Source organism: Meles meles, chromosome 1 (genome assembly GCF_922984935.1).
Source record: "Meles meles chromosome 1, mMelMel3.1 paternal haplotype, whole genome shotgun sequence".
In the NCBI taxonomy this organism is placed as follows: domain Eukaryota; kingdom Metazoa; phylum Chordata; class Mammalia; order Carnivora; family Mustelidae; genus Meles; species Meles meles.
This window is the reverse complement of record NC_060066.1, coordinates 121,512,120-121,536,436: the sequence shown is the minus strand read 5'-3', so window position 1 is coordinate 121,536,436 and position 24,317 is coordinate 121,512,120. Positions and strand designations below refer to the sequence as shown.

Genomic DNA, 24,317 nt, shown 5'->3' with positions numbered 1-24,317 from the left:
GATCGTGTCCATTGTGTTAACTGTTATATCCCCTAAGCTTTGAACAGAGCTAGAACAGTGACAAGTGCAAAGCCATATTAAAGCAAGGTGGGGGCAACTAAACTGACCTAAGGAGCTATGGGAGTACTCACAGATCAAACTGCACCTAAACAAGTACTGAAAAGGGGTGAAAACCAAAAGGACAGAGAAAGGTAAGAGTCCCGGCAGAGGCAATCTCGCGAGGTGCTGGGCAGCCAAGATGGCTTCCAGCACTTACCGCCACACCTAATATGGCGACCCCAGGGAGGGTTCCTGGACGAAATCACGCGAGAGTTGCGTCACGGCTACAGTCCGTGAATTGAACTGGGGGTGTGGAGCAGCCAAGATGGAGCCGGCAGTCGGCGGTCCCGGCCCGCTGATCATGAACAACAAACAGCCTCAGCCGCCACCACCTCCACCACCGGCAACCGCGCAGCCTCCACCTGGAGCCCCGCGGGTCGGCGGGGGCCTCCTGCCCGGGGGGAAAGCCCGAGAGTTCAACCGCAACCAGCGCAAAGACTCGGAGGTAAGGAGCTTCGGGGGGCGAGTGTAGCACCGGGCGGGTGACGGCGGGGGACCCGAGCCCGGGGCCGCTTTCGGGTTCCAGCTGGGCTTCCGGAGGGTTGGAGAGAGGCCGGTGGGAGAGTTGTCATTCTACAGTGAAAGGAGCCGGAAGCAAGGTTGGCACCCCCTGGGGCCGGGGGCGTGAAGCCGGTGTCCCATCCCCGAGCTCCGTCGTTAGCCAGAACCTCCGGGAGCCAGCGACTCCTCGTTTGCTTCTCAGGGGCCGGAGCTAAGGGTGCGGCCTACAGGCCCCCAGCCCCTGGGGAAGCCGCACCCGGTCCCAGTTCGGGGGTGAGGAGTCAGTGGTCTGAGTGCGCTCCAGGGGGCGGGCGGCTGCACCCCGACCCCTAATCATCTCTGTCGCCTGGTCCTGTGGGCTCCGCAGCGTGCGGTGGGCGGTGTATGTGGGCAGGGAAGGGAGCTGGAAGCCGGACGGAGCTAATTATCACTAATAGTACTACTCGCCCGGAGATTTGAGAGTAGGCGGGGGTAACATTCCCAGTTCGGTCTGACCTTAGCTATTTACAGGTCCAGGCCGTAGTTTCACACTGCCTAGTGCGCCAGATGCCGAAGTGTTAACGATCACAAATATACATTGTAAACAGGCATTAGGGCTCAGCATTCCCTTTCTTGCTAGTGGGCTGTTCCTCCGGTTCCGGAGACACCGTAGTCTGAAGCTGACTAGTCACCTCACCCCGAGTTAAAGAATTCCTCCCACTCCCTCCCAATGTAGATTTCATGAATGAAGACACGCACGTCGCAGCATTTTAGGGCTTCTTAATCAGTACGTTCCCAGAGTATTTACTGTGAGGTCGTCTTTACGAGAGAGAACTCAGAGGCTGATCAGCAGTAAAGCGCTTATTACTGAGAGGGAATTCCTCCTTGTCCAGACACAGTATACCAGGTCATACCAAAGGCTGAAGATACGTGAAAATCAGTTCCTCTCAAGCTTTTGTATTTTGTTGTCAAGTACAAATCTCTGGCAAAGCGTGTCAAAATTTGGCAAGTCCAAAATAGAGGTGCACTGAGCTTGATGGGAATTATTTGAAAAAGCAGTGAAACTGACTTTTTAGGAGCCTTTGCCTGGTGGGGTGATGGAGGATTATGAAAGTGGTGGGGGTGAACCCACCCTTATCAGAAGAGGAGTTACAGTTTAAAATTTTTCTAGGTTGTCTTGAAAGATCAAGTAAATACCCTTTGGTGCATTTGAATTTCTCCTTCTATCCTTTAATTTCCATATAGACTCAACACGTGGAAGGCCAGCCACTGAACACTTAAGCCAAGAGATATGTTTCAGTTTATTTTCTTAGAGATGTCTGTGCTGCACTCAGCTCTTGGGGCAAAGCTGGAATCAGTAGTCTGGGAGCTTGAGCAATGCCTGGAGGACAGGGAGGACATCACTTGATGAGAGCCCACTGTGTGCTACATAATTTTGATTAGTCCTTAAAAACCTTCAAGATAGATTTTTGTCATCCCCATTCCATAAATGAACTAAAGCTCAGGAACTTGTGAAAGTGTGCAGTCTCTTGCCTCTGACAGAGTAGAGTTCTTCATGTTTTTCAGTGTCTGGGTTTGTTATGTCATTCTGTGGGTGGTCTTTGTCTTCCTAAGTAGTTTGTAATTAGGCCTGAAGACTTTACCTACTTTGTCACCTCTTCTCTCTTCCCAGTACAAGGTGTGTTCTCGGTGATCACCTGTCCCATCAGTGAAAAGATTCTCTGTCACATTCTCTCCTGTGTATGAGGGAGGGAAACCATTCTGTTAGACTGCGCCTTCTCTGTCTGTCAGTTCTCACTGAAATTTGAGAGAAGGGCAGGAAAACTGAGGGTATCATGACTCATTTTGTCCTGAGCTGTTGATGGCCTACTACTAGCCAGAAAGAAGCGAGGCTTCCGGAATCTTAGCATTGTATGGAAGGGGTCATTCACTGCACAGAACACTTAGAAGCTCTGTGTTCATTTATCTCACAAGAATTTATTTGACTATAAACGCTTCATTTGGGGCGCCTGGGTAGCTCAATGGGTTAAGCCTCTGCCTTCGGCTCAGGTCATGATCCCAGAGTCTGGGATCGAGCCCCACGTCTGGCTCTCTGCTCAGCAGGGAGTCTGCTCCCCCCACCCTTTCTTTTTTTTTTTTTTTTTTAAGATTTGTAGCTGTTTATTAAATAATATAATCTTCAAAACATAATGGGGTGCTGGGGTGGCTCAGTCGGTTAAGTGTCTAACTCTTGACTTCAGCTCAGCTCATGATCTCAGGGTCCCGGGATGAAGTCCTGCACTGAGCTCCTCTCTCAGTGGGGACTCTGCTTTTCCCTCTGCTGCTCCCCCCGCTCCTGCTCTTGCTCTCTCCAACAAATAAATAAAATCTTTAAAACAAACAAAAAACCTTAATTATATTATAGCTACAAAGAAATTTATTATGGATAGGTTTTTTTTGTTTTTTTGTTTGTTTTTTTTTTTTGACAGAGAGAGATCCCAAGTAGGCAGAGAGGCAGGCAGAGAGAGAGAGAGCCCCCCACCCTTTCTGCCTGCCTCTCTGCCTACTTGTGATTTCTGTCAAATAAATAAAATCTTAAAAAAAAAAACACAAAAAAACCTTCATTCATTCATTCATTCATTCATTCAGGCGAGGTAGTATGCTGGGCAGTGTGAAGTCGCTGGTGAACAGAGTGGACAAAGTTCTCCTTCTCAAGGAATGGAACTTGCATATTGTGGAGAGACAGACACAAAACAAATACACATGCTGGCATATAATTAGAAGTTGTGCTCTTAAGGGAAAGTGGAAGGTGCTCTGCAAGGGAAACCTGAGCTAGCCCCGGAGACAAAATGTGATAAAACCCCAGCAAATTGGAGGCAGTGGTGTCTTGTAACACAGCAGTGTCTCTGGACGCATATGTATTTCCTCCTTCAGAAAACACTCACTGTGGTCTTTTGCATTACTGTCTCCTCTCCTCCTCAGGGCTATTCCGAGTCGCCAGATCTCGAGTTTGAATATGCTGACACAGACAAGTGGGCTGCAGAGCTCTCGGGTAAAGCACAGACCTTCTTATTATTTAGGATTTTTTTTTTTCTGTATTGGTCTTTAATAAAATTAAGAATGAATGTCATTTTGGAGTTCATTTTTTCCTTTGGTTACCTAGTGATAGATATATGTATATATCAGTTGTATAAACTTGCATATATATATATATATATATATATATACACACACACACACACATACGTGTTAATTATGGGGTTCCAGCTATGTGTATCTCATAACTTTGGTTTTTCCTTTGCTTTGGTGAAGCCCCTCTGCTATGGTCAGCTAAGCTGGCTGTGGCCCAGTTGCTGACAGTGGTGCTCCTGGGCCATACACTGTCTGCCTGACAGTGGTTTCTCCTAGAGCAGTAGGTGGTGCATGAGGTCTGCCAACAGGTGTGCCTGCATCTGTGCACATGTGTTGCTGCCACTGCTACTCACATGTCACGTTAGGCTAGCCTGAGCTGCTTCTCAGGCCTCCGTAGTACAGGTCCTAGTTAGGAGACCCATGTCCGTGGTGCAGTCCGCCTCGTGTGGCATGGTGGGATTGATGTGCACCAGACTGGAAATGCCGGGACTTATGTGTAACCAGCATTCTGATTGTGTGCTGCAAGGGGAGTCAGCATTCTCTCCCTTGTGCACGTCAGAGCACTAAGACCTCCTTAGTGACTGGATGGTCCAAGAGTCACTGTGACTCAGGGAGAGAGTAGGGCCTAGAGGCAAATGCCTTATAGTCTCTGCTACGGACTAGACCTGCTGTGGCATGTGGACATGGAGCTGATGAGACTTTGTTCTTGATAGAGCTTTACAGCTACACAGAAGGGCCAGAATTCCTGATGAATCGAAAATGCTTTGAGGAGGACTTCCGGATCCATGGTGAGATGATTCCCCGCACTTCTTGGTTTCTTTGACCCAGCGTCCTGAGAGCTGCAGGGCTTCTCTTAGTGACTTGAGTCATCCTGGACTGGCCCAAGAAACCTGCCAAACCATGATTGTGCTAGGCCCCATGTGACCTTTAGGGTGGGCTTGCTGGTGTTCTGGTGGTGGCTTTGCAGAGTGTGAGTACTGGGGGGGAAAGCTTTATGTGATTAAAATTGCATCAAAAAACAGCAGTGTTTCAGTCTGGAAATTTGTAGAGCAGGAGCGTGACCTTCTGCCTTACCTAGAGAGTTAACTTCTCTCTCTGAGTGTTCTGGCCTTGTGACAGTCTTGAATGTGGTGAGTTAACATAGGTTTATTCCATCGTGAGGATTTTTCTGGGCTCAAGTGCACCTGGTCTCTTGCCCCACAGTAACAGATAAGAAATGGACCGAGCTGGATACCAACCAGCACCGTACCCATGCCATGAGGCTCCTGGATGGCCTGGAAGTCACTGCCAGGGAGAAAAGACTCAAGGTGGCTCGAGCAATTCTCTATGTTGCCCAAGGTACTGAGCGGGCCCCCCAGGCACCCTGCCGCCGCTTTCAGTGATGCCGTCCAGTGCGATCCTGGAAGGGCCCCCACGAGCTGTGCCTGTGTTTGCAGGCACGTTTGGAGAGTGTAGCTCTGAGGCAGAGGTGCAGTCCTGGATGCGCTACAACATCTTTCTGCTCCTGGAGGTGGGCACGTTCAATGCATTGGTGGAGCTTCTGAACATGGAGATAGAGTGAGTTCTTCCGAGGAATTGGAGTAGGGAAGGGGAGGCAGGGACTGAGGGGACAGGGCTGGCAGAGCTCGGTGGTTTTGAGAAGGGGGAATGGGCCAAGTGGGGCTGACGTGGTGGTCCCAGGCTCTGTTCCGACCAGTCGGGTTGAACTGTGGGCTCTTCTGCAGTCGAAGCACTTACCGTAGCATTTCATTCCCCCACTGGGTGGCCCTTGTCCGGGCAACTACTTGTCTTCCTTCCTGGGGGAGGGTCTGACTCCCAGATGTCTCCTGCAGCAACAGCGCGGCCTGCAGCAGCGCGGTGAGGAAGCCAGCCATCTCCCTGGCAGACAGCACAGACCTGAGGTGAGGCAGGCAGCTGGCTTGGGCTCCCTGAGAGTGAGATCAGAGCCGGGAGCAGGAGGATGTCTTTGGGGGCCCTTGCTATGTGTGCACTCCTTCTGTACTTGCCCATCTCCGTGTGTCCTGAGTCGGCTGTGCGGGTTGGGGGCCGGGGCTCTCCCTTGGTGGGGCTCTGGGCTGAGAACCGCCCCCAGCAGGAAATCTAGGGTGAGGCCACTTAATAGAGCTCAAGTGACGTGTGGCCTCCTGCCCACACTGCTGCTGACAGCTTGCTGGTGTGGTGCTTTGTGCTTGGTGAAACACACGCCGTGTGGCTCCTCGGGCTCCACCCTCTGGTGCGCAGCTTGACCCCCATCTCCCTCACGATGTCCTGGCCACATGTGGTAATAGCAGCTGCTGAACTATGGGGCTGCCTTCCCATTTTGTGAGGCCTAGCATCTGTCTCTGTGAGCTTGGGAGTTTTCAGACTGGGTGTTCATGGTGTTCCCCACTGTGGTCGCATCCCTGGGCACTGCCCCTGGCTCCCGGTTTCCACTCAAGCACGGTAGCACTTGCTTGGTCTTGTTTTTGCTTTGACCCTGTGCTGCTTTGTCTGACCTGGCACCTACTTCCACAGCTCGCTCCCACCTCTGAGCTCTTCTTGCTCCGGGGGAGCTTAGGGCCAGAAATGCTTTGGGCCATTCTTGTTCATATTCATCCATTCAGCAACCATTGATGAAGTGCCTGCTTGGATAAACACCTAGCTCGATGCTGGCATGCAAAGCAGAGTAAGATCTGGTCATGCCCTTAACAACAGAGGACAAGAAAGGCCACCCCAAGCGGCATTCTGTGGGACTCTCAGTTTGCTCTGTGTCACAGCCCTCCACCACCAACTAGCCTTTGTGCACATGCTTTCCTCACATCAGCTGGACCGTGGAGAAGCCAGGACGCTCCCTTGCTTCACGATTGTGCAACATCATGAGCTGGCTCTTGTTCCCAGGGTCCTGCTTAACATCATGTACCTGATTGTGGAGACTGTTCATCAGGAGTGTGAGGGTGATAAGGCTGAGTGGAGGACCATGCGGCAGACCTTCAGGGCTGAGCTGGGTAGGGCCCCGGAGACCCTGGGGTGTTGAGGCCCTGCCTGGGAGCCGAGGCTGCTGGCCTTTGGGAGGGTCCTATTCTGCTGGTGATCCTGATCCCTCTGTGTTGCCTCTAGGTTCCCCCCTGTACAACAATGAACCATTTGCCATCATGCTGTTTGGGATGGTGACCAAATTCTGCAGCGGCCATGCCCCTCACTTCCCCATGAAGAAAGTTCTCTTGCTGCTCTGGAAGACAGTATTGGTGAGTACCTCCTTGAAGGGGAACTCAGCTGCTAGGGGTCAGGCCAGGAGACAGACTTTTCACTATACATCCTTTTAAACATTGAACTATGTGAAAAATTATATATAAATTGATAAATAACTAAACTATAAAACTTACCTTTAAAACAAAACAGCACTTTTGTCTCACTGTAGCTGAAGAGGACTTGGCCCTTGGGTCAGAATAGATTGTTGGCTTCTGACACCTACAAGCTGCTCCTCTAGTCATAAAACACCTTCTCCCCAGACAGGCTGCTTCCGAACCTGGAGTGTATGAAGTGATTGGAGACAGAACTAGAGCTGGTGTAATTGGGTCCCCATGGTCAGAGGTCCCTTGAGGGATGCAAGAGCAAGCCTTCTGCTAGTGCCCTCTTCCTCAGGGGGTTGTGTAGAGCCTGTTTCTGGGTGGGGGAGGAATGGCCAGCAACCTGCCCAGCGCCCTTCTGCACCCAGTGGAGCTGCGGATGGGGTTCCTCCTTCCCTCTGGGGCGGGGTTCCTCCTTCCCTCTGGGGCTCACCTCCTCCTTCCAGAGCAGACCAGCTCTGTGGAGCTAGGTTCAGGGAGGTTAGGGCCTCTTTAGAGGGGTGTACACATTTTATTTTGGTCAGACATCCTCTTGGTTCCTCACAGAGCCTCACTGAAGCCAGAGACGAAAACTGAATACTACTGGGGTCTGGCTTCTAGGGGCATGATGAGAGGGAGCCTGGGTTGTTTTTTTGTGGGGGGAGTATGTAACAGTATATCCCCAATTTGAAAGACTGGCATGTATAGCCTTTGAAGCATTTGAGTCTCACAGACTCTTCTAGGAACCTGAAGGAGTAGGCTCTTCAGTCTGCCTTCCTGATATGATGAGTGTATCATACGGAGCAAACCATGGCCACTAGCTAAGTCAGCCTGCATGTCTCCTTCTCTTGGTCTGACTGCTCTGCTCCCACGTTGGCATTGCTGGATCCTCGTGTGAATGGGTTTAGTCCCTTGTTCAGAGATTGGTGCAGGTTGTGGTGTCACGCAGGGCTTGGAGACCCACTCGTGGAGGTGTTGAGCCTGGCCCTGCCCCTTGTCCATGATACAGTGCACCCTGGGCGGCTTTGAGGAACTCCAGAGCATGAAAGCTGAGAAGCGCATGGTCCTGGGTCTCCCCCCGCTGCCTGAGGACAGCATCAAGGTGATCCGCAACATGAGAGCTGCCTCTCCACCAGCATCTGCCTCAGACCTGATTGAGCAGCAGCAGAAGCGGGGCCGTCGGGAGCACAAGGTGAGGGTGACGGATGTCCCCTGTGAGTCCCAAGGGTCCCAAGGTGTACAGCACATGGCAGCATGCTCCCTGGATAAGAGAGCTTGTTGGAAATCCTCTCTGACCAGCTAGTCCAAATGAAGGCCTCTGGGCCGGGGACACTGTGTCTTTAGTCCAGGGTCCGGTTGACCATGGGTACTCACAACATGGCACTTTTGAAACACTGGGGCAAGAAAAGCCTTTCGGGCCCAGCCTGGCCTTCCTCTCAGGTTTTTCCCCTGCCCTTGGCTCTGCCTGCCACTTTTCTTTGTTACAGCCTCTCCAGCCTCCTTGCCCTTACGGTTGCTCGGTTGGCGCTTTTCTGATTCCCCTTCCCTCTCTTTTCAGGCACTGATAAAACAGGACAACTTGGATGCCTTCAACGAGCGGGATCCCTACAAGGCTGATGACTCTCGGGAAGAGGAAGAGGAGAATGATGATGACAACAGTCTGGAGGGGGAGACATTCCCCCTTGAGCGGGACGAAGTGATGCCTCCACCGTTACAGCAGCCTCAGACTGATAGGCTCACCTGCCCAAAGGGGCTTCCGTGGGCTCCCAAGGTCAGGTGAGGCTCAGATGTCTGGCACACTCGTGGCTCCTAAAGCCAGAGGCCTCCCAGCCCCAGGAGGAGATTCTCTGTAGGGCGAGGCTGACCTTGGCTCTGGGATGAAGCTCCTTAAAGTACTCTGTGTTGGCCCAGAGGTCTCAGGGCGCTGGCCTTTCTCAGAGAAACCCGAGTATGGCTCTTGAATCAGTAATGTGAATTAGCTTTTGGTTAGCCGTACTAATGAAGGGGAAGTAGAGAAAAAGGAAAACCAGGACATGTAACTGAACCCATCTCCACTTACCCTGGGGTTGTATGTGTTTTTAACAGAAAAATTAAAGAACAAGGAAGAGTTTTTCGAATCATAATTAAAGTGTTTGAGATATGTGTGAATGAATCAATAGGTGGGAAGGTGCCTGGGTGTATAGAAATGGTATCTGTTTGAAAAGGTGCCAGCTAGGGGTGCCTGGGTGGCTCAGTTAGTTAAGCATCTGTCTTTGGCTCAGGTCCTGATTCCGGAGTCCTGGGATTGAGCCCAGGCATCAGGCTTTCTTGTTCAGCGGGGAGTCTGCTTCTCCCTCTCCCTGTGCCCCTCCCCCTGCCTGTGCTCTCGTTCGCTCACTCTCTAATGGAGAAATAAAATCTTTAAAAAGCCACCAACTTACGAAATTGGTGGACATGTGAAAGGATACAGAAGTCAGTTTCTTGATCTGAAACCCCAGTTTTCAGTGATCTCTGATGGCAATGTAGAGCTAGTCGTCAGGAAATGCAAGACAACGTGCCAGTTGTTTAAGACGGACCCAGGACGCATAGGAAAATAGCTGTATTTGATAGATCTAATGGTTGTAATAACTTTAGATATTTGAGAAATTATTTTGACAGACTCACTAGCTGAATAAAGTGTCCTTTTCAGTTTGATGTAGCACCTTAATTTTACCGGTAAACTAGTTACACATAATATTTTCAGGTTATAGATCCAACAACATTATAAATGACTTTAAAATAGTCTGAAGATTTTAGTTGATTTGTTCGTTCTTTCTTTTGTTTCTTTTTTTCTTCTCCCTAAAAAGAAAAATAATGGTGGGAGACCGTTTTCCTGGCTTCACAATATCTGTGCATTTTATGTTCTATTGACCATGATACCTTGAGAGAACATTTCGTAAAAACCTTGTCTTTGTCTTTGGCAGAGAGAAGGACATTGAGATGTTCCTCGAGTCCAGCCGCAGCAAGTTTATAGGTTACACTCTAGGCAGGTGAGTGTGATCTGACTTCCTTTTGAAGAAAGAGGTAACGGGAGTTCTTTCTCCCGGCCTTTGGTGTTTAGGGATCGAGGCAAATTGCTGTCTAGGCTTAACACAGGTTTTCTTTATTCTCCAGTGATACAAACACAGTGGTGGGGCTGCCCAGGCCAATCCACGAAAGCATCAAGACTCTGAAACAGGTAGGTGGCTTTGAATGAGCTTTTGACCTACTTTGGTCCCAAGTGAGTAAAGTGAGAGCAGTCCATTGGGAGAAACCTTTTAAAGAGTGTTGTTTGCCTGAAGGAACCTGGAGTGGAGGCATGGGTGGGCTGTGGCAATGCCCTTTAATACAGCTCTTTGTAGTTTTGCTTATTTTAGCTGAGTTTTTGTTGGGGACTTGACTGGGAGTTTATTAGAGATAGTACTTGATAGTTGGCGTTTTAAAGGGCCCAATAAATTGCCCTCCCTTTTCTGAGTCCAGGTTCTAAGCAGTTGAGATAGAGGAGTAGACAGATGGCAATTGAAACACCAGCTTTGGGGCGCCTGGGTGGCTCAGTGGGTTAAGCCACTGCCTTCGGCTCAGGTCATGATATCAGGGTCCTGGGATCGAGTCCCTCATCGGGCTCTCTGCTCGGCAGGGAGCCTGCTTCCCTCTCTCTCTCTCTCTCTGCCAGCCTCTCTGCCTACTTGTGATCTCTCTCTCTCACTGTCAAATAAATAAATTAAAAAAAAAGAAAAGAAAAGAAAAAAAGAAACACCAGCTTTATTGCTAATAGAGCGACTGGACGGTGAGGCATGAGAACACAGCAGTGATAGGCACCCTAATGTTTTACTTCCAGAATTAGGCAGACTCACTACCCAGGGCCAGGCGGTGCTGGAACCCTCCTAAGCCTGGTTGAGGAACAGAAGTGAGCATAGGCTTTTCTTTTTTCTAAAGAAAAAAGAGTAGTTGGTTGGGCTCAAAGTCCTATACCTCCCCTGATACTCACCAGTTGGCAGAAGGAGAAGGAACGGGATGGGAGAGTGGGGGTTTTTGACACGTGCATATCCCTCCATGTGGGAGGAAGCATCAAGAGTGGGGAAGAGGTGTCTCCCCTGACGACGTGTCAGGAGTGGAAATGTTGATATGGTTTTTTGAAGTGTATTTTTGAGATTTATAGTATAAGTGAGCTAAGTAGGCCCTGTGCTGCTCGGCTTTTCTGAATCCTTGACTCTCCCTCTAATAGTTTTCTCCTGGCTCTATAGTTATTTGAAAGCCCCTTTCTCCTTTGTTGTTTTCTAATCTATCATGTGGTTTTTAGGCTGGGTTTAAGAAAAACGTGCCCATTTAGAAAAATATTTCAGGATTTGAGTTAGGGATCTTTGTGGTGACTTAGCCCTCTTTGAGAAGATTGTGTTTGAAGAAAATTGAGTGGGGCCTTTGCCAGGGTGTGGGGCATCGGCCAGAGAATGAGAGGTGTTTCTCTGCTCTCTCTCTCTCCAGCACAAGTACACATCGATTGCAGAGGTCCAGGCCCAGATGGAGGAGGAGTACCTTCGCTCTCCCCTCTCAGGGGTGAGTCTGAGGCCTTCTCTGGCCACCGGACCCCCAGCTGTTCCTAGGCACTGCGCTGGGCACAGACCACAAAGCTGCCCCAGGCCCTGCCCTCAAAGCTCCCAGTCTCACTCCCGCTGCAGGGGTGGCATGTGTCTAGTGTGGGGGTCAAGAGCACGGAATCTGAGTCTGTCACCTGCCTCTGACTCCCGCTCCACCACTCAGTAGGTGGCCACTCAGGCAAGTTACTGGATCTGACTGTGCTTTGGTTTGCTTGCCCGTAGAATGGGAATAGTAATAGTACCTTCTTCACAAGATTTGCAGAAAGGATTAAATGAGTTAGTACAGGTAAAGTGCCTCACACGTTGTATTATTCAAGGTTTGCTGTCATGATCAATGTCTTTATTTACATTGCTACTTACATACGCTCCTCTAGCTGCCTAGCAAGCTGGCTCAGGAGACCAGTCGGGACGGGGGGTCTCTATTTGTACCTGTTGTGTTAAAAGGGAGAAGAGGAAGTGGAGCAAGTACCTGCAGAAACCCTGTACCAAGGCTTGCTTCCCAGCCTGCCTCAGTACATGGTAAGTGCTCCTGCTCTTGGGCTCTTACCTCCTGCTCAGGAGGGCTCTGGGTCTGGGGCCCCTTTGGTAGCCCTGCCCACTACACTGGCCTTGAGAGTGCGCCCTGCCAGTGTCCTTCAGCCCTTCCTGCCATCCACCTGCGCTCCTCCTGAAGGACCGCCTCTCAGGGCTCAGGTCTGCCTCTCCCCAGATCGCACTGCTGAAGATCCTGCTGGCTGCGGCCCCCACCTCAAAGGCCAAAACGGACTCAATCAACATCTTAGCAGATGTCCTGCCTGAGGAGATGCCGTGAGTGATGTTCCTGTGAATGGCGTGGGTCAGGGACCCCCAGGTAGAGGGGAAGGGGGAGTGTTTTCCTCTCAGCCCCAGTCTTGCTAGATTGTTTCTCTCTTTGGCTCAGTTTCTCTGTAGGTTAAGTTTAGGGTTATTCCTGGCTTAGAAGAAAGAAACTATATCGGATTATTTAGTTCTACTGGTTGGGGAAGTAGTTTAGTGTGGTGGGCCTGGATTCTGATGTGGACTCTGCTGTTGAGTGAACTGGGGAAACGTCCTTTCCTCCCCTATAAAATGAATCAGGCTGTGTCTGACATTTCCTGAAACCCTCCCTCGAAAGCGGTGTGATCAGGACAGCCAGGACACATAGGTTTAGCTTCTGGACACTTTACCAGCCAACAGCTGAACCTGAGTGGGGTGCGGGTTCTTTCCTATTCACTGGTGATTTGGCAAACAAAGTATTTATGGGTATCTCAGGGCGCTGGTGAAATCCGTAGGGGTTCTTTTTCTCTGGGGCACTGACCTCATCGCTTTGATATGAGAGTACACACCGAGATCATTTTATGCTTTGAGAAGGACCTGGGCCTTGATCTGACCTCCTGCCAGCCTGCCAGTACCTCCCAGCTCCCTGGAGTTTGGGCCCCTTGAGTGATGGCCCTGTGAGGGAGGAGGCAGGGATTGGCTAATACTAAAGGGAGTGTCCCAGAACACAAGGCCATCGTGATGATCCTTGGAAGACAGTTTCCCGAGTCAAATACTAAACCTCCTTTTACAGAGATTTACAGTGAGAAACCCTGAATGAAGAAACTGATTGAACTCAGTGCTTCTTCAATTTATCTGACGCCAAAGCCCTTTATTCTCCTTAGTGTGGAATGTCTCAATGTACTAGTATTCCACAGAATACACTTTGAGGGACCCGAGTTCATATGGTAGCAAAAGCTTAGGAAGAACTTGAAAAGGAGAAGCTCATTTTGTGAGGAAATCAGGGAAACAGGCTAAGAATGTGTTGTTTGTAGCCTCACAAGAAATAAATTGTGCTGAACTGGACTGCCTGCAAGGTGGATGGGAGGAGCCCCCGGCCTGATCTCTGAGGTGTCTGGGTGAGGGTCGGGGGTTGGAGGGTGAGGCGGCGGCCTCTGCCCAGGGAAGGCTCAGGAATCCCGTGTCTCCTGTGAGCACCAGGAAAGGCTGTGCTGTACACACTGGTGGCTCACCAGGGAACTGTGTTTCCAGCACCACGGTGTTGCAGAGCATGAAGCTGGGCGTGGATGTGAACCGCCACAAGGAGGTCATTGTTAAGGCTATTTCTGCTGTCCTGCTGTTGCTGCTCAAGCATTTTAAGTTGAACCACGTGTATCAGGTACTTGCAGGGCCTTCCTTCTTATTCACTGGGCCAGGGCCTCAGAGAGTGCTGCTCCTCCAGCCCTGAAGAACCCAGGCCTTGACCTTCAAACCCCCTTGAGCTTTGCATGAATGTTTTAAGACATAAGGCCCTCTGACCAAGGCATTTTATCATCGGAGGAAAGAGGGTGAGGTCCTAAAGGGCATGCTTAGTTTTTTCTGTTGGTTTCAGTTTGAATACATGGCCCAGCACCTGGTGTTTGCCAACTGCATCCCTTTGATCCTGAAGTTCTTCAATCAAAACATCATGTCCTACATCACCGCCAAGAACAGGTGATAAGGATGAGGAGGGAGCAGGAAGGGGTGGGTATGGCCAGATGGCAGGGCTCCCTGCTGTCCTCGCCTCCTGAGCCTGTTCAAGCCCTACAAGCCAGCGCTCCACCAGGCCCCAGGACACAAAGATGAGTGAGACGTGGTTCCTCCTGTGGAGAATGCCAGTGTGTCCAGTCTGAGTCTAGCTACTCTAGTGACAAGTGACTCAATCTGTGCTGGGCAGGAAGGTTCTCATCCTGGGCTCCAGTGCTGTCCTCAGTGTTTGGTGCCTTTTTTTTTTTTTTTTTTTTTAATGATTTTATTTATTTATTTATTTGACAGATCACAAGTAGGCAGAGAGAGAGGAAGGGAAGCAGGTTCCCCGCTGAGCAGAGAGCCCGATACGGGGCTCAATCCCAGGACCCTGGGATCACGACCTGGGCCGAAGGCAGAGGCTTCAACCCACTGAGCCACCCAGGCGCCCCTGTTTGGTGCTTTTTTGAGGAGACTGGCTGGGCTTCCTGATCTCTGAGGGGCTCTGCCATGTGCACCGTGAGGCCCTGTCTGCTCTTACCTTTGCTGCCCCTCGCCTGGGGCCAGCAGATTTGACAGTGTGCCGCAGGGTGAGCTCTCAGCCAGACACTGTCTCCACGAGGGGTTTGGTGTACATTATTTACCTTGAGAAATCTTCCCCCTCCCCAGGCCCTAGGCTCATTGCTTTGAGGAAAGCAGGGACTCTGGGCCTTACAAGATGGCCGGCTGGTCTCTGGCCATAGAGGGACCTTACAAGCTCTCTGATAGCAGGGATTTCATCTTCCTTTAACTGGGGGAGCCAATGGGTGTAGATAACAGGGAGCCTGTTGTAGCTGCTTCACCAGCCCCTAGCCTTTGCTCAGGATGGGTGCCCTGGCTCTCTGCAGCATCTCTGTCCTGGATTACCCCCACTGCGTGGTGCACGAGCTGCCCGAGCTGACCGCCGAGAGTCTGGTGAGTGGCTGTGCACTTCCCCAGCTGTTCCTTTGGTGTGGGGGGTGCTGGTGGAGGGCCTGCCTCCCCTGACACGGGATTGGAGGTGTGCAGAAGTGTGAGGTCACTGTTGAGTGCTGGCTTTTAAAGCACCGAGAGGGCATAGAAGGGCCAGAGGAGGGAACTTGCCGCGGGGAAAGATGTGGATATAGGGAGTAGTTGGTCAGGAGCATGGTCTTCAGGGGCTGTGGACCCTGAGCTCCCCTGGCCGGGCTGCTTCCCGCTCCCACGCTGGATCTCTGTGGGGTGCAGCTCTGAGGCGGGTGCAGGTGCCCCAGGTGTGGAGGCTAAGTGCACAGTCTCCAAAAAACACATGCTCCACGTGTCCTACAGAAAAGTTCTAAGGAGCTTCCATACCCCTGCCAAGCTCTGGGATAGCAGTCCTCCAGGGCTGAGGAGAGGAAGGCCCGGCAGTTTTGAAAGAGGCATGTGGGGCACTGCTGAGCCCCTGCAGCTGTGAGGGTTAAAACTGTTCCGGATTCTCCCTGCAGGAGGCAGGTGACAATAACCAGTTTTGCTGGAGGAACCTCTTTTCCTGTATCAATCTGCTGCGGATCTTGAACAAGCTGACAAAATGGAAACATTCGAGGACCATGGTGAGCTAGTATAGTCAGCAGGCACACAACTTGGAAGTCAAGGCAGAGGGCCACACTCCATGCTGTCCCCTCCCAGGGTGTCCCCAGGGTGGGCTTGCTGCTGCCCCTACATCCTTCTCACCGGATTCGCCTGTAGCCACGTCCTTGCATTTAATGGCTCATTCCTGGTTCCTTTCTGAGTTGAACTAGAAGCTAGAAGAGGCTCAGTCGTGCCCTGAAGCCGGTGGACACATAGAGAAGGGATTTTTCTATGTCCTCTTAATCTCCAGTGGTACCACAAGCAGGATTCTGGGAGTATCCCTTAACCCTGAGTCAGGATGCCTTTGGGGTGGGGATGTCAGTGAGTCCTTGGAAATTTTACGTACGGGCACGTAGGAACGTTGGCGGTGAGAGGGTTCACGGCTGGCCTCAGATTTCACGTTGACCCGTGATTTTAGTGGCGGAAGTGTCCCGGGAAACCCCTTAGTCTGGGGAGATGGAGATGGTCGGTTCCCCTGCCTGTAACCCCAGAAGCAGTGAGCAGAGGGCGTGGTGCAGGTGTTAATCTCTGCCTGCAACCCGGCCCTCCGTGGCCCTTCCCAGATGCTGGTGGTGTTCAAGTCGGCCCCCATCCTGAAGCGCGCCCTCAAGGTGAAGCAGGCCATGATGCAGCTGTACGTGCTCAAGCTGCTCAAGGTACAGACCAAGTACCTGGGGCGGCAGTGGCGGAAGAGCAACATGAAGACCATGTCTGCCATCTACCAGAAGGTGCGGCATCGGCTGAATGATGACTGGGCGTATGGCAATGGTAAGCTCTGGTGCAAAGCTGGGGGTCATCTTTCCCTCCGAGGATCCTGCGGAGTCCAGTTCCTGCCTCTGTACCATCCCACTGGGAACTCCAGGAAGGACATTGAGAAACTGCCTGGGATTAGCGCATGTGATCACCCCCCATTCCTCTGTCCCCCTGAAGGAGTTCCTTTTCCAGAAACTGTCATGAGACACTTACCCATCTTTTCTCTCCCCATGACCACTGCCTCGGTTCTGACCACTGAAATCCTCACAGACCCAGATGGTTTCCTTGCCTTCCTTTTCTTCCCCTCTATCAGTGCCTCAAACTGAGCCCCTGTGATCTTTTTAAAAAGCAGGTCCTGTGGCGCTAACTCCCTGAGTAAAATCCTTCATTAGCTTCTGAACTCTTAAGCAAGGCTTGTGAGGCTGGCCCAGTGTTTCTTCCCCTCCTGCGTAACCTGATCCAGCTTTTCAGCTCAGCCTCTGTCCCACACAGGGATCTTGGCTCACTAGCCCCATTGTCCCCTACATTCCTTGCTCCCAGCAGGGTACGTCCCTCATACCTGTAGCTGTTGGGTATCCGCATGTGTGCTTCCTGTCTGGGCGGCACCTCGGCCTCCAGGTGGAGTGGGCTCTTCCTGGGCTTTCCTGAGCGTGCTGCCACCCCGTTCCAGTTCCTAGCCCACAGCCCCATGGCCAGGTGACCACATCAGCGCCCCAGTGCCCTATGAATTTGTGCTGAGCCAGAATGGCCCCTGGGACCCTGGCCAGGGAACTGAGGCAGTGAACCAGTGAGAGGATCTGCAGCTTCCTGCCATCCATCCCAGAGAGCCAGGGAGAATGTGACTTTCAGAGAAGTATGTTGTTCCGTGGCCCTCCCTAGCTGGGTCCCCACAAGCTGCAACATGGTCTCTTTATAGATCTGGTCTCTCTCTTTTTACCTGATTTTCTTTTGTAACAAAGTAAAACGTCCTGTCAGTCTTCCTGAGGATGGGGATTGGAGGTCTGCTCTGGGCTGACAGCATTTCAAGCCAGGGTCAGCCTGGCCCCGAGCTTCAGTGAACCCAGGGGCAGCTGCCACAAGGGCTTGGCTCCTAAACATGTCTTCCTGCTTTGTCCCAGATCTTGATGCCCGGCCTTGGGACTTCCAGGCAGAGGAATGTGCCCTCCGTGCCAATATCGAACGCTTCAACGCCCGGCGGTATGACCGGGCCCATAGCAACCCGGACTTCCTGCCTGTGGACAACTGCCTACAGAGTGTCCTGGGCCAGCGGGTGGATCTCCCTGAGGACTTCCAGATGAACTATGACCTCTGGTTAGAAAGGGAGGTCTTCTCCAAGCCCATTTCTTGGGAGGAGCTGCTGCAGTGAGGCTCCTGGGCAGGGGACTGACAAGGAAAGAGGGGGTGACCTGGAGGTGCCCCAGGGGTTGTCCCAGTCCGTGGGTGCAGTGCTCCCACCTTCCTCCAGGTGGCAGCACGGCCCCACCGTGCCCTCCCTAGGCCGTGCTGGGCTGGTCCCGGGAGGCCAGATTTGGCCCCTCCTTGATTCCCAGTGTCCTGCTCTGAGTGCACTCTGCTCTCAGCTTGGGATCCCCTCTTCCTTCACTCCTCCCTACCCTCTTCTCTTGGACACAGTTGGTTGCAGCTCATTTCTCATTCAGCCCAAGGCTGGGAAAAGCTGGGGTGGGCTGGGAAGCCATTGCATCTGAATTGCAGGGGTCACGGTGACTCTTCCCAAGATGCACGGATTCTTGGCATGTCAGCCTGCCGAGGAGGAGGGCTTAGGGTATGGGCCAGGGCCAGAAAGTTGGAATCTTGGTTTTGATTTGGGGGTTTCTGATGTCATTCCAGCCTCCTGCTAAGTTTCATCCAGAAGCAGTTGCAGAGGCTCCTACATCTGCCTCAATGCTTTGATTTGGGACGGGGTTAGGGGGCAGGAAGGGAAGCTGCCCTTCGCCAGAGATGCCACTTCTCCTCTGGGTTTGCGAGGGTCTGTAAATACCTATATATAAATCTATGTGTATTCTCCTGTGTCCCGTTGGGGTTTTTAACGTGTTCGTGTACTCTGTTTACATTAAAAGGAAGCAAAACCAATCCCCATTGCCGTGTCTGCAAGAAGTATGGCCCCTATCTCCTCCCATCTAGAATGCTGGCTTTTCCTGCCAGCATTGATGGGTCACCCACTTGTTCCCTGCCAGGCTACCTGCCTTTCCCACCTGAGGGGGAGAAATGGGGAGTTGACACCCAGAGTGTTTTCCCCCACGACAATCTGGAATCGCTTCAGCCCAGCTCCAGGAGTGACCAGTAGTCCTGTGTGCCTGGGTTTGATGTGATCACAGTAGAAGCCCCAGGCGTCTCTGGATCACACTTCTGAGTTGACTTCCACCAAACCGGTTGTAGTGCCAGCAAGGGAGCAGCTGAGTCAGCAAGGGCTCAGCTGCTCTGGGTCCTCACAAGGGTGGGTGGTTGGGAACGAGAGGAAACCTCTGTGCCCAGAGCCTGGGGAAGCAGTCAACCTCACAGGGGAAAGGTGTGTGTTCGGGGGGCACAGGAGCCCACATTGCTAGGGAAGAGGCAAGGGGATTCTCTGTGGTAGGGGTCGGTTGGAGGCCTCCTGGAGCCTGCACCCGGCCTCCAATCCCTGGACACATCTGCTTCAACCTACTTCCATCTCCGCTTCTACCTCCTTCCATCTTGAGGTTCTGTTTCTGGTGCAAGTGATACCATAGGACTGTTCTCTTTTCAGAATTACTTGAAGGTCCCTTATCTTACCCATAGGCCTTGTGTATTGGGTCTTAAGTCTCTGAGGGGTCTTGACTTACAAAGGGAATGCACTCTGGGGAGAATCTCCCTTTTGCTGGTTCAGTGCCTTCCTGGCCTGGGTCTTGGCTGAGCCCCAGTGCAGGCCCCAAGCTGGGCTTCCAGGGTACGCCTGCATGATTTGGAGCAGCAGAGGCGAAGCCAGCACTGTTCTTTTTCTGTAAGCCTCTGAGGTGGGAAGTCCCCTGCGACTGATTGAATTTCTGCTCCTCGGTAACTTGCACCAGACAAGGGAATCAGACACCATTCATGTGTGTGGGATGGATTTTCTTCTGTTCCTAGCCAGGATCAATAGGAAGTATGTATCTTGAAGTTTTAGTTCAGGTAAGACAGATTTTCACTTTCCTACACCACCAGGCAGCCAGGATCACTGAATCAGCCTGTCTGAAGTTTTGCTTCCTTCCCCTTTTTATGATTTCCCCAGTCTCTTCTGAAGTTTCCCTTAACCAGAGGTGCCCTTTTTTCCCCCTCTTGGTTTGCAAAGGTCTGTAAATACCAATATATCTAATTTATCTGTAAGTTTGTGCAAACAAGAATGCAGAATATCAATGCTGCAGCTCCATGAAGCCGGAGTGGGCAAGTGAATGCCTGCATCTGTGGGCCCAGGGGCTGGTCCAGGAGAGGCAGAGCCATATACCAGCCACAGAGTGTGCTAGTGCTGGGCTGGCCATTCAGATCCAGGCTTTTGTACAAAAACAGCTTTTGGAACAAGTGGGCCATATTCTCTTTGTGGTTTTCTTTCTCATCGGGGCCCTGAGATGGGCAGGGTACATGAAGGCCCTTTGTAAATGGTTGAGTTCCATCCACTGACAGATGGGATACCTGGTGGCCTTATCACCTGAGGGAACTGGCCCTTGTTAATCAAAAGCATTTACTACTTGGTGCCACATAGGTACCAGGTCTGGTCTCCATGCTTCTTGAAAGCTTGTTCCCCACACAGGAGCCAGCCAGTATTTAGTGCTTGCTGTATGCTAGCCACTACTCTGAGTGCTTTGTATGTAATATCTTACTGTTTCTAATAACCCTGAAAGGTACCAGCATTACATGAGAAACTGGCACAGAAAGGGTAAGGAACTTGCCCATGGTCACAGAATAGTGAGAGCCAGGGCCTGGATACAAACCGAGGTCTCTGCAAAGTGTGTATGTCAATGCCGTCGTCCCCACCACCCCCAGGCCCCAGCATTTACCACCAGTGCATTCATTTGCTCTTTTATTCCCTTTAGTCCGTCAGTACTTAGTATTTGCTTAAGCATGGTCCTTGGCAAGAAGATTTTTGGCAGATGTCCACTAAGCCTTGCTCTGGCTTCTCATGTGCCCCAAATGTGCCCTCGTCGAGGTAATTTGGGGGCTATTGCTACTATCTTCCTCTTCGGCCTGAGCTGGGTTCTTTTTCTGTCCCGGGTTCCAGAGGCCTTGCGTGTGGCTGCCCCACTGTTGCTGTCAGGCTCCTGTGCTGGGAGGCTGGCTCTCCCTGTCCTCTCAGGAGCCCACTGCTCCAGGAAGCAGTAGTGGGGCCATTTCACTTGTCACTTGGCACAATCAGCCTCAGACTGCAGAGGACCTGGAGCTCAGCGAGCTCAACCCTCAGTTGCCTCATCTGTAAAAATTGGTTTAATCATAACAGGTGGTCATGAGGACTAAATAAGATCATGGATAATGGCCTCCATGCCTGGCTGCGGGGGGACAGCATGGCTCATAAGTGACAGCTCTCTGTAGTCCTGCTAAGGGCCCTTCCAACTCTAGCCCACTCTGAATTTGCTTCCACTTCCTGAATCCCCTGGAAAAGACCCCCCGCCCCCTTCAAGGGGCAGAACAATGTCTCTGGCCTCCGCTTGTCCCTCCTCCTAAGCTCACTGCTCTGTATACAGAAGGCTTTCAAGAGTAAGCCATTGCCAGGCCACCCTGCTGCCCTCCCTTGAAGGTGTCTTCTCTGGGCCAGGCCTCGTTCCAGGTGCCCCGGGCATCCAGGTGAACAGAACACCACAATCCCTTTCCTTGACAAGTTGTCAGTCGTTAGGTGCCTCCAAGAGCAAGCGAGAGCAGTAGTATTGTGGACCCCAAGACAGATACCCACGGGGCCACCTGGGCCCCACCGGCCCCAGCCAATGCCCTGGAGAAGACACTGGGTGGAGGAGCCTGCCGTGGGGTTGTGGGGAGGGTGGGGGCACCAGCGTCCAGACCGTCCAGACCGTGGGTCCTGAGAGCATTGCCCCTGGAGAGAGTGGCCAGGATGAGGCGAGCGGGAGTGCAGCGTGTGCTCCCTCTGCCTGATTGGGGGAAGTGCCCTGCTCCTGGCCAGGCTGGGCTCGGTTCCTGTCTGGGGCTGCAGAAGGTCTGCTCATAAGAGCTGTAATTCAGGTTGATGTGTAAATGCTTGGGGGAAGGTGGGGAAGGAAGATTGAATGCCTCCAGTGAGACGCATTTCCTCATGCCCGACAGACCAGAAGCCTGGACCGAAGGGCCCGCTAACAAGGGCTCTGTGCTCCGGACCTGGGGTCTGTGTCCTTGCCAGCACCAAGATTTAGGGCTTCTCTGGGTGAGCCTCACTAGGGCAGAGAGGGGCCTTAGCAAAGGGACACTGAGCCTAGCAACTCTCTTAAATTTTGGATTCCAGATGGGGCCACTTCCCCTTCCTTTTTCCAGAAGGGGTTAGCATAGCCCCCAGCCTGGCCTGGGGACTGGGCTGAGAGCTGAGGTCACCTCGGGAGTGAGGCTGGGGGCAGGGGCATCTGAAGATGGGGGGAAGGGGGCTGTGTCTTAGGGGTGAGGTGCCTAGGGTGTGGAGGAGGAGGGGAGGATGGGAGGATGGCTAATGGGAAGCAGGTGGAAGGGCTGCCTGCGTCCTAGCCAGGGGACAGGCTGGCTGGGATGGCCCAGTCGGTGGGAGAAGCCATCAGCTCACAGATAATCCTATGGAACAGGCTCCGGGATGCCCATTCATATTCATTATGTGTGAAGTGGGCGGTTGTAAAGTTAGCTTTCTCTTCATTTAGCTGTCAGTGGCCAGAAAAATATGAGCTGTGGGCAGATGCCCCTGGATGGGAGCCAGTAGCTGGTCTCTGGCCTCCCCATGCCCTCCCCCACCAGGGCCTCTCTCCTGCACGATTCACTCCCAGCCTCCGCCTGCCTCCTCCACTCTTGCTGCATGGATCTCTGTTGGCTTTACTACCTTCTCTTCTCTCATCCCTCCCTTCCCAACTTCTGCTTCCTTCGCTTTCACAGATCCCTTACTCCCCATGTACTGCCACCCCCCGACCCCCCACAGAGCTATGCGAGAGAGGGAATTGTGATTTTTTTCTTGACCATTGTTCTGTTTCTGGCACCCAGCACAATGCCTGGCACAGAGTGGCCACTCAATAAATATTTGTAGAACAAACTAATCTTTCTGCATCTCTCTGACTTTGTGACACAGAATTCCAGAATTTTGCTGGCCACTCCTTCCTTGGGTGCAGAAACTTCGAGTGCAGTGGTCTTAGCCCTGAGTTAGAAATTTGGGTTTGAGCCCAGTCATTACTGACCAGCTTTGTGAAGGGCGGGTGGTGGGGGTGGGTTGTTGGCGGGGGTGGGGGGGGGTGTCGTGTTCCTCTGAGGTGCTGGGGCTGCCTGTCCCTACTACTTCAGCTCTTCCCTTCCTGATGGCTACATGGCTCTCATGTGGACCTCGCAGCCAGCGTCAGTACAGAGAGGAGAGAAATCACCAGCAGCCTGGCCCTTGAATGAAGGGAAGGGAAGGAAGACACTGATTTCTTCTGAAGGGTGCTTGAACCCAGCCACACTGTCAGAGGAAGATCTGATCCTGATGGGGACTTGCTGCCTCCTGGGGAATGAGCACAGCACTGGTGTCTTTGTGTGCTTGGGTTTCTCTGTGCCTGGAAGAGGAGGCCCGGGGTGTGGTGGCTGGGCTCCTGGCTGAGGCTGAGCTCTTCTGAGCAATGTGGTTGTGTTTACTGGGAGGGTGGGAGGGCCAGGCCCGCTTTCTTCCTGCCTTCCAGGCTGCGGAGATAAGGCAGAAAGTGGGGATGAAGGATAGAATGGCTAATACTCTGAAACCACAAGAAAGAGTCCTGGCTTTCGTCTCAGCCCCACCCCCATGGTTCTGGCCCAGGAGAGCCCAGAGCCCTCAGTGGGCTCCCCCGTCTTTCATTCTACCCCCCACTTCCACTGCCAGTCCAGCCACAAGTTTATCTCCGCCTTCCCACTCACCTTCCCACTCCCAGTCCCCTATTTTCCCTTTCCACATGGGCCCAGCTGCCCTAGAGCTGGGCTCTTCTTCCTGCCACCCACACGAGCTGATCCTGGGCAGGTGACAGGGCCAGGCATGGTATCGCTCATGCCAGAACCCTGGGGACAGACCAGCTAACCAAGTGCCAAATCCCGACACAATTGCCTGGTCCAAAAAATACTGCCATCTTTATTAGTATGCTGGGCATCACATTTTTTTTTCAATTTTCTTTTTTTTTTTCTTTTTTACAAAAGGGGGTGTTGAGATCTCAGGGGCTTAGACTCTGTGGAAATCTCTTTTATTCTTACCAATATCTAACGAGTAAACCAAGGGAGCCTAGTTTCCATGGCATAGCTCTGGCCTTATCCCATTGAAGAGAATCCAAATATTTGGTGGTGTCTGGGGGACTTTCTGCCCCCTTGCAGGGGGAGAGGACTCCGTGGCATGTTGGGAGAGGGAGCACAGGGGAGGAGTAAGGGGTAGGCTGGATCAGGGGTGCCCAGCACCATTTCCAGGGACAGCCTATGCACCCTTGTGAGCGCCAGATGCTGAGCCCTCGCCCCCTAGTGGTGGGAGGGGGAAGTAAGGCTGGCCCCAGATGCTCATGCAAGCCGGGTTTCCCCTAAGTCACAGAGAGCTTTTCCTGCTTCAACCTTTGCCGTCCTCTTATTCTCCTGGGTTCCCTGAATGAGGAACCAATTCAGCCATTTCAGCTGGCGGGGTGACACTTAAACTCGGACAAAGTCTGAAGGAAGCAGGGCAAGTGTCTTCCTCAAGCCCAGAGTTGGATGAAAGGACCAGTGTGTGGTATGAAGAGTCCTACCTGCTTTGCAGCCCCCTTTATCCTGGGCA

General features: G+C 52.2%; 1 protein-coding gene across 1 annotated transcript; it reads left to right on the top strand.

The window, feature by feature from the left end:
* Window positions 1-340: 340 nt before the first annotated feature.
* On the top strand, window positions 341-22,601 carry STRIP1 (striatin interacting protein 1). Its single transcript, XM_046013823.1, has 21 exons — window positions 341-544; window positions 3,541-3,610; window positions 4,404-4,478; window positions 4,894-5,028; window positions 5,127-5,247; window positions 5,523-5,591; window positions 6,568-6,674; window positions 6,787-6,914; window positions 8,005-8,187; window positions 8,554-8,771; window positions 9,938-10,003; window positions 10,128-10,191; window positions 11,475-11,546; window positions 12,032-12,106; window positions 12,297-12,394; window positions 13,613-13,739; window positions 13,953-14,053; window positions 14,953-15,019; window positions 15,550-15,654; window positions 16,237-16,441; window positions 17,545-22,601. The coding sequence occupies exons 1-21, from the start codon at window positions 365-367 to the stop codon at window positions 17,790-17,792; spliced, it is 2,514 nt and encodes an 837-aa protein (XP_045869779.1). The 5' UTR covers window positions 341-364; the 3' UTR covers window positions 17,793-22,601.
* Window positions 22,602-24,317: the final 1,716 nt, after the last annotated feature.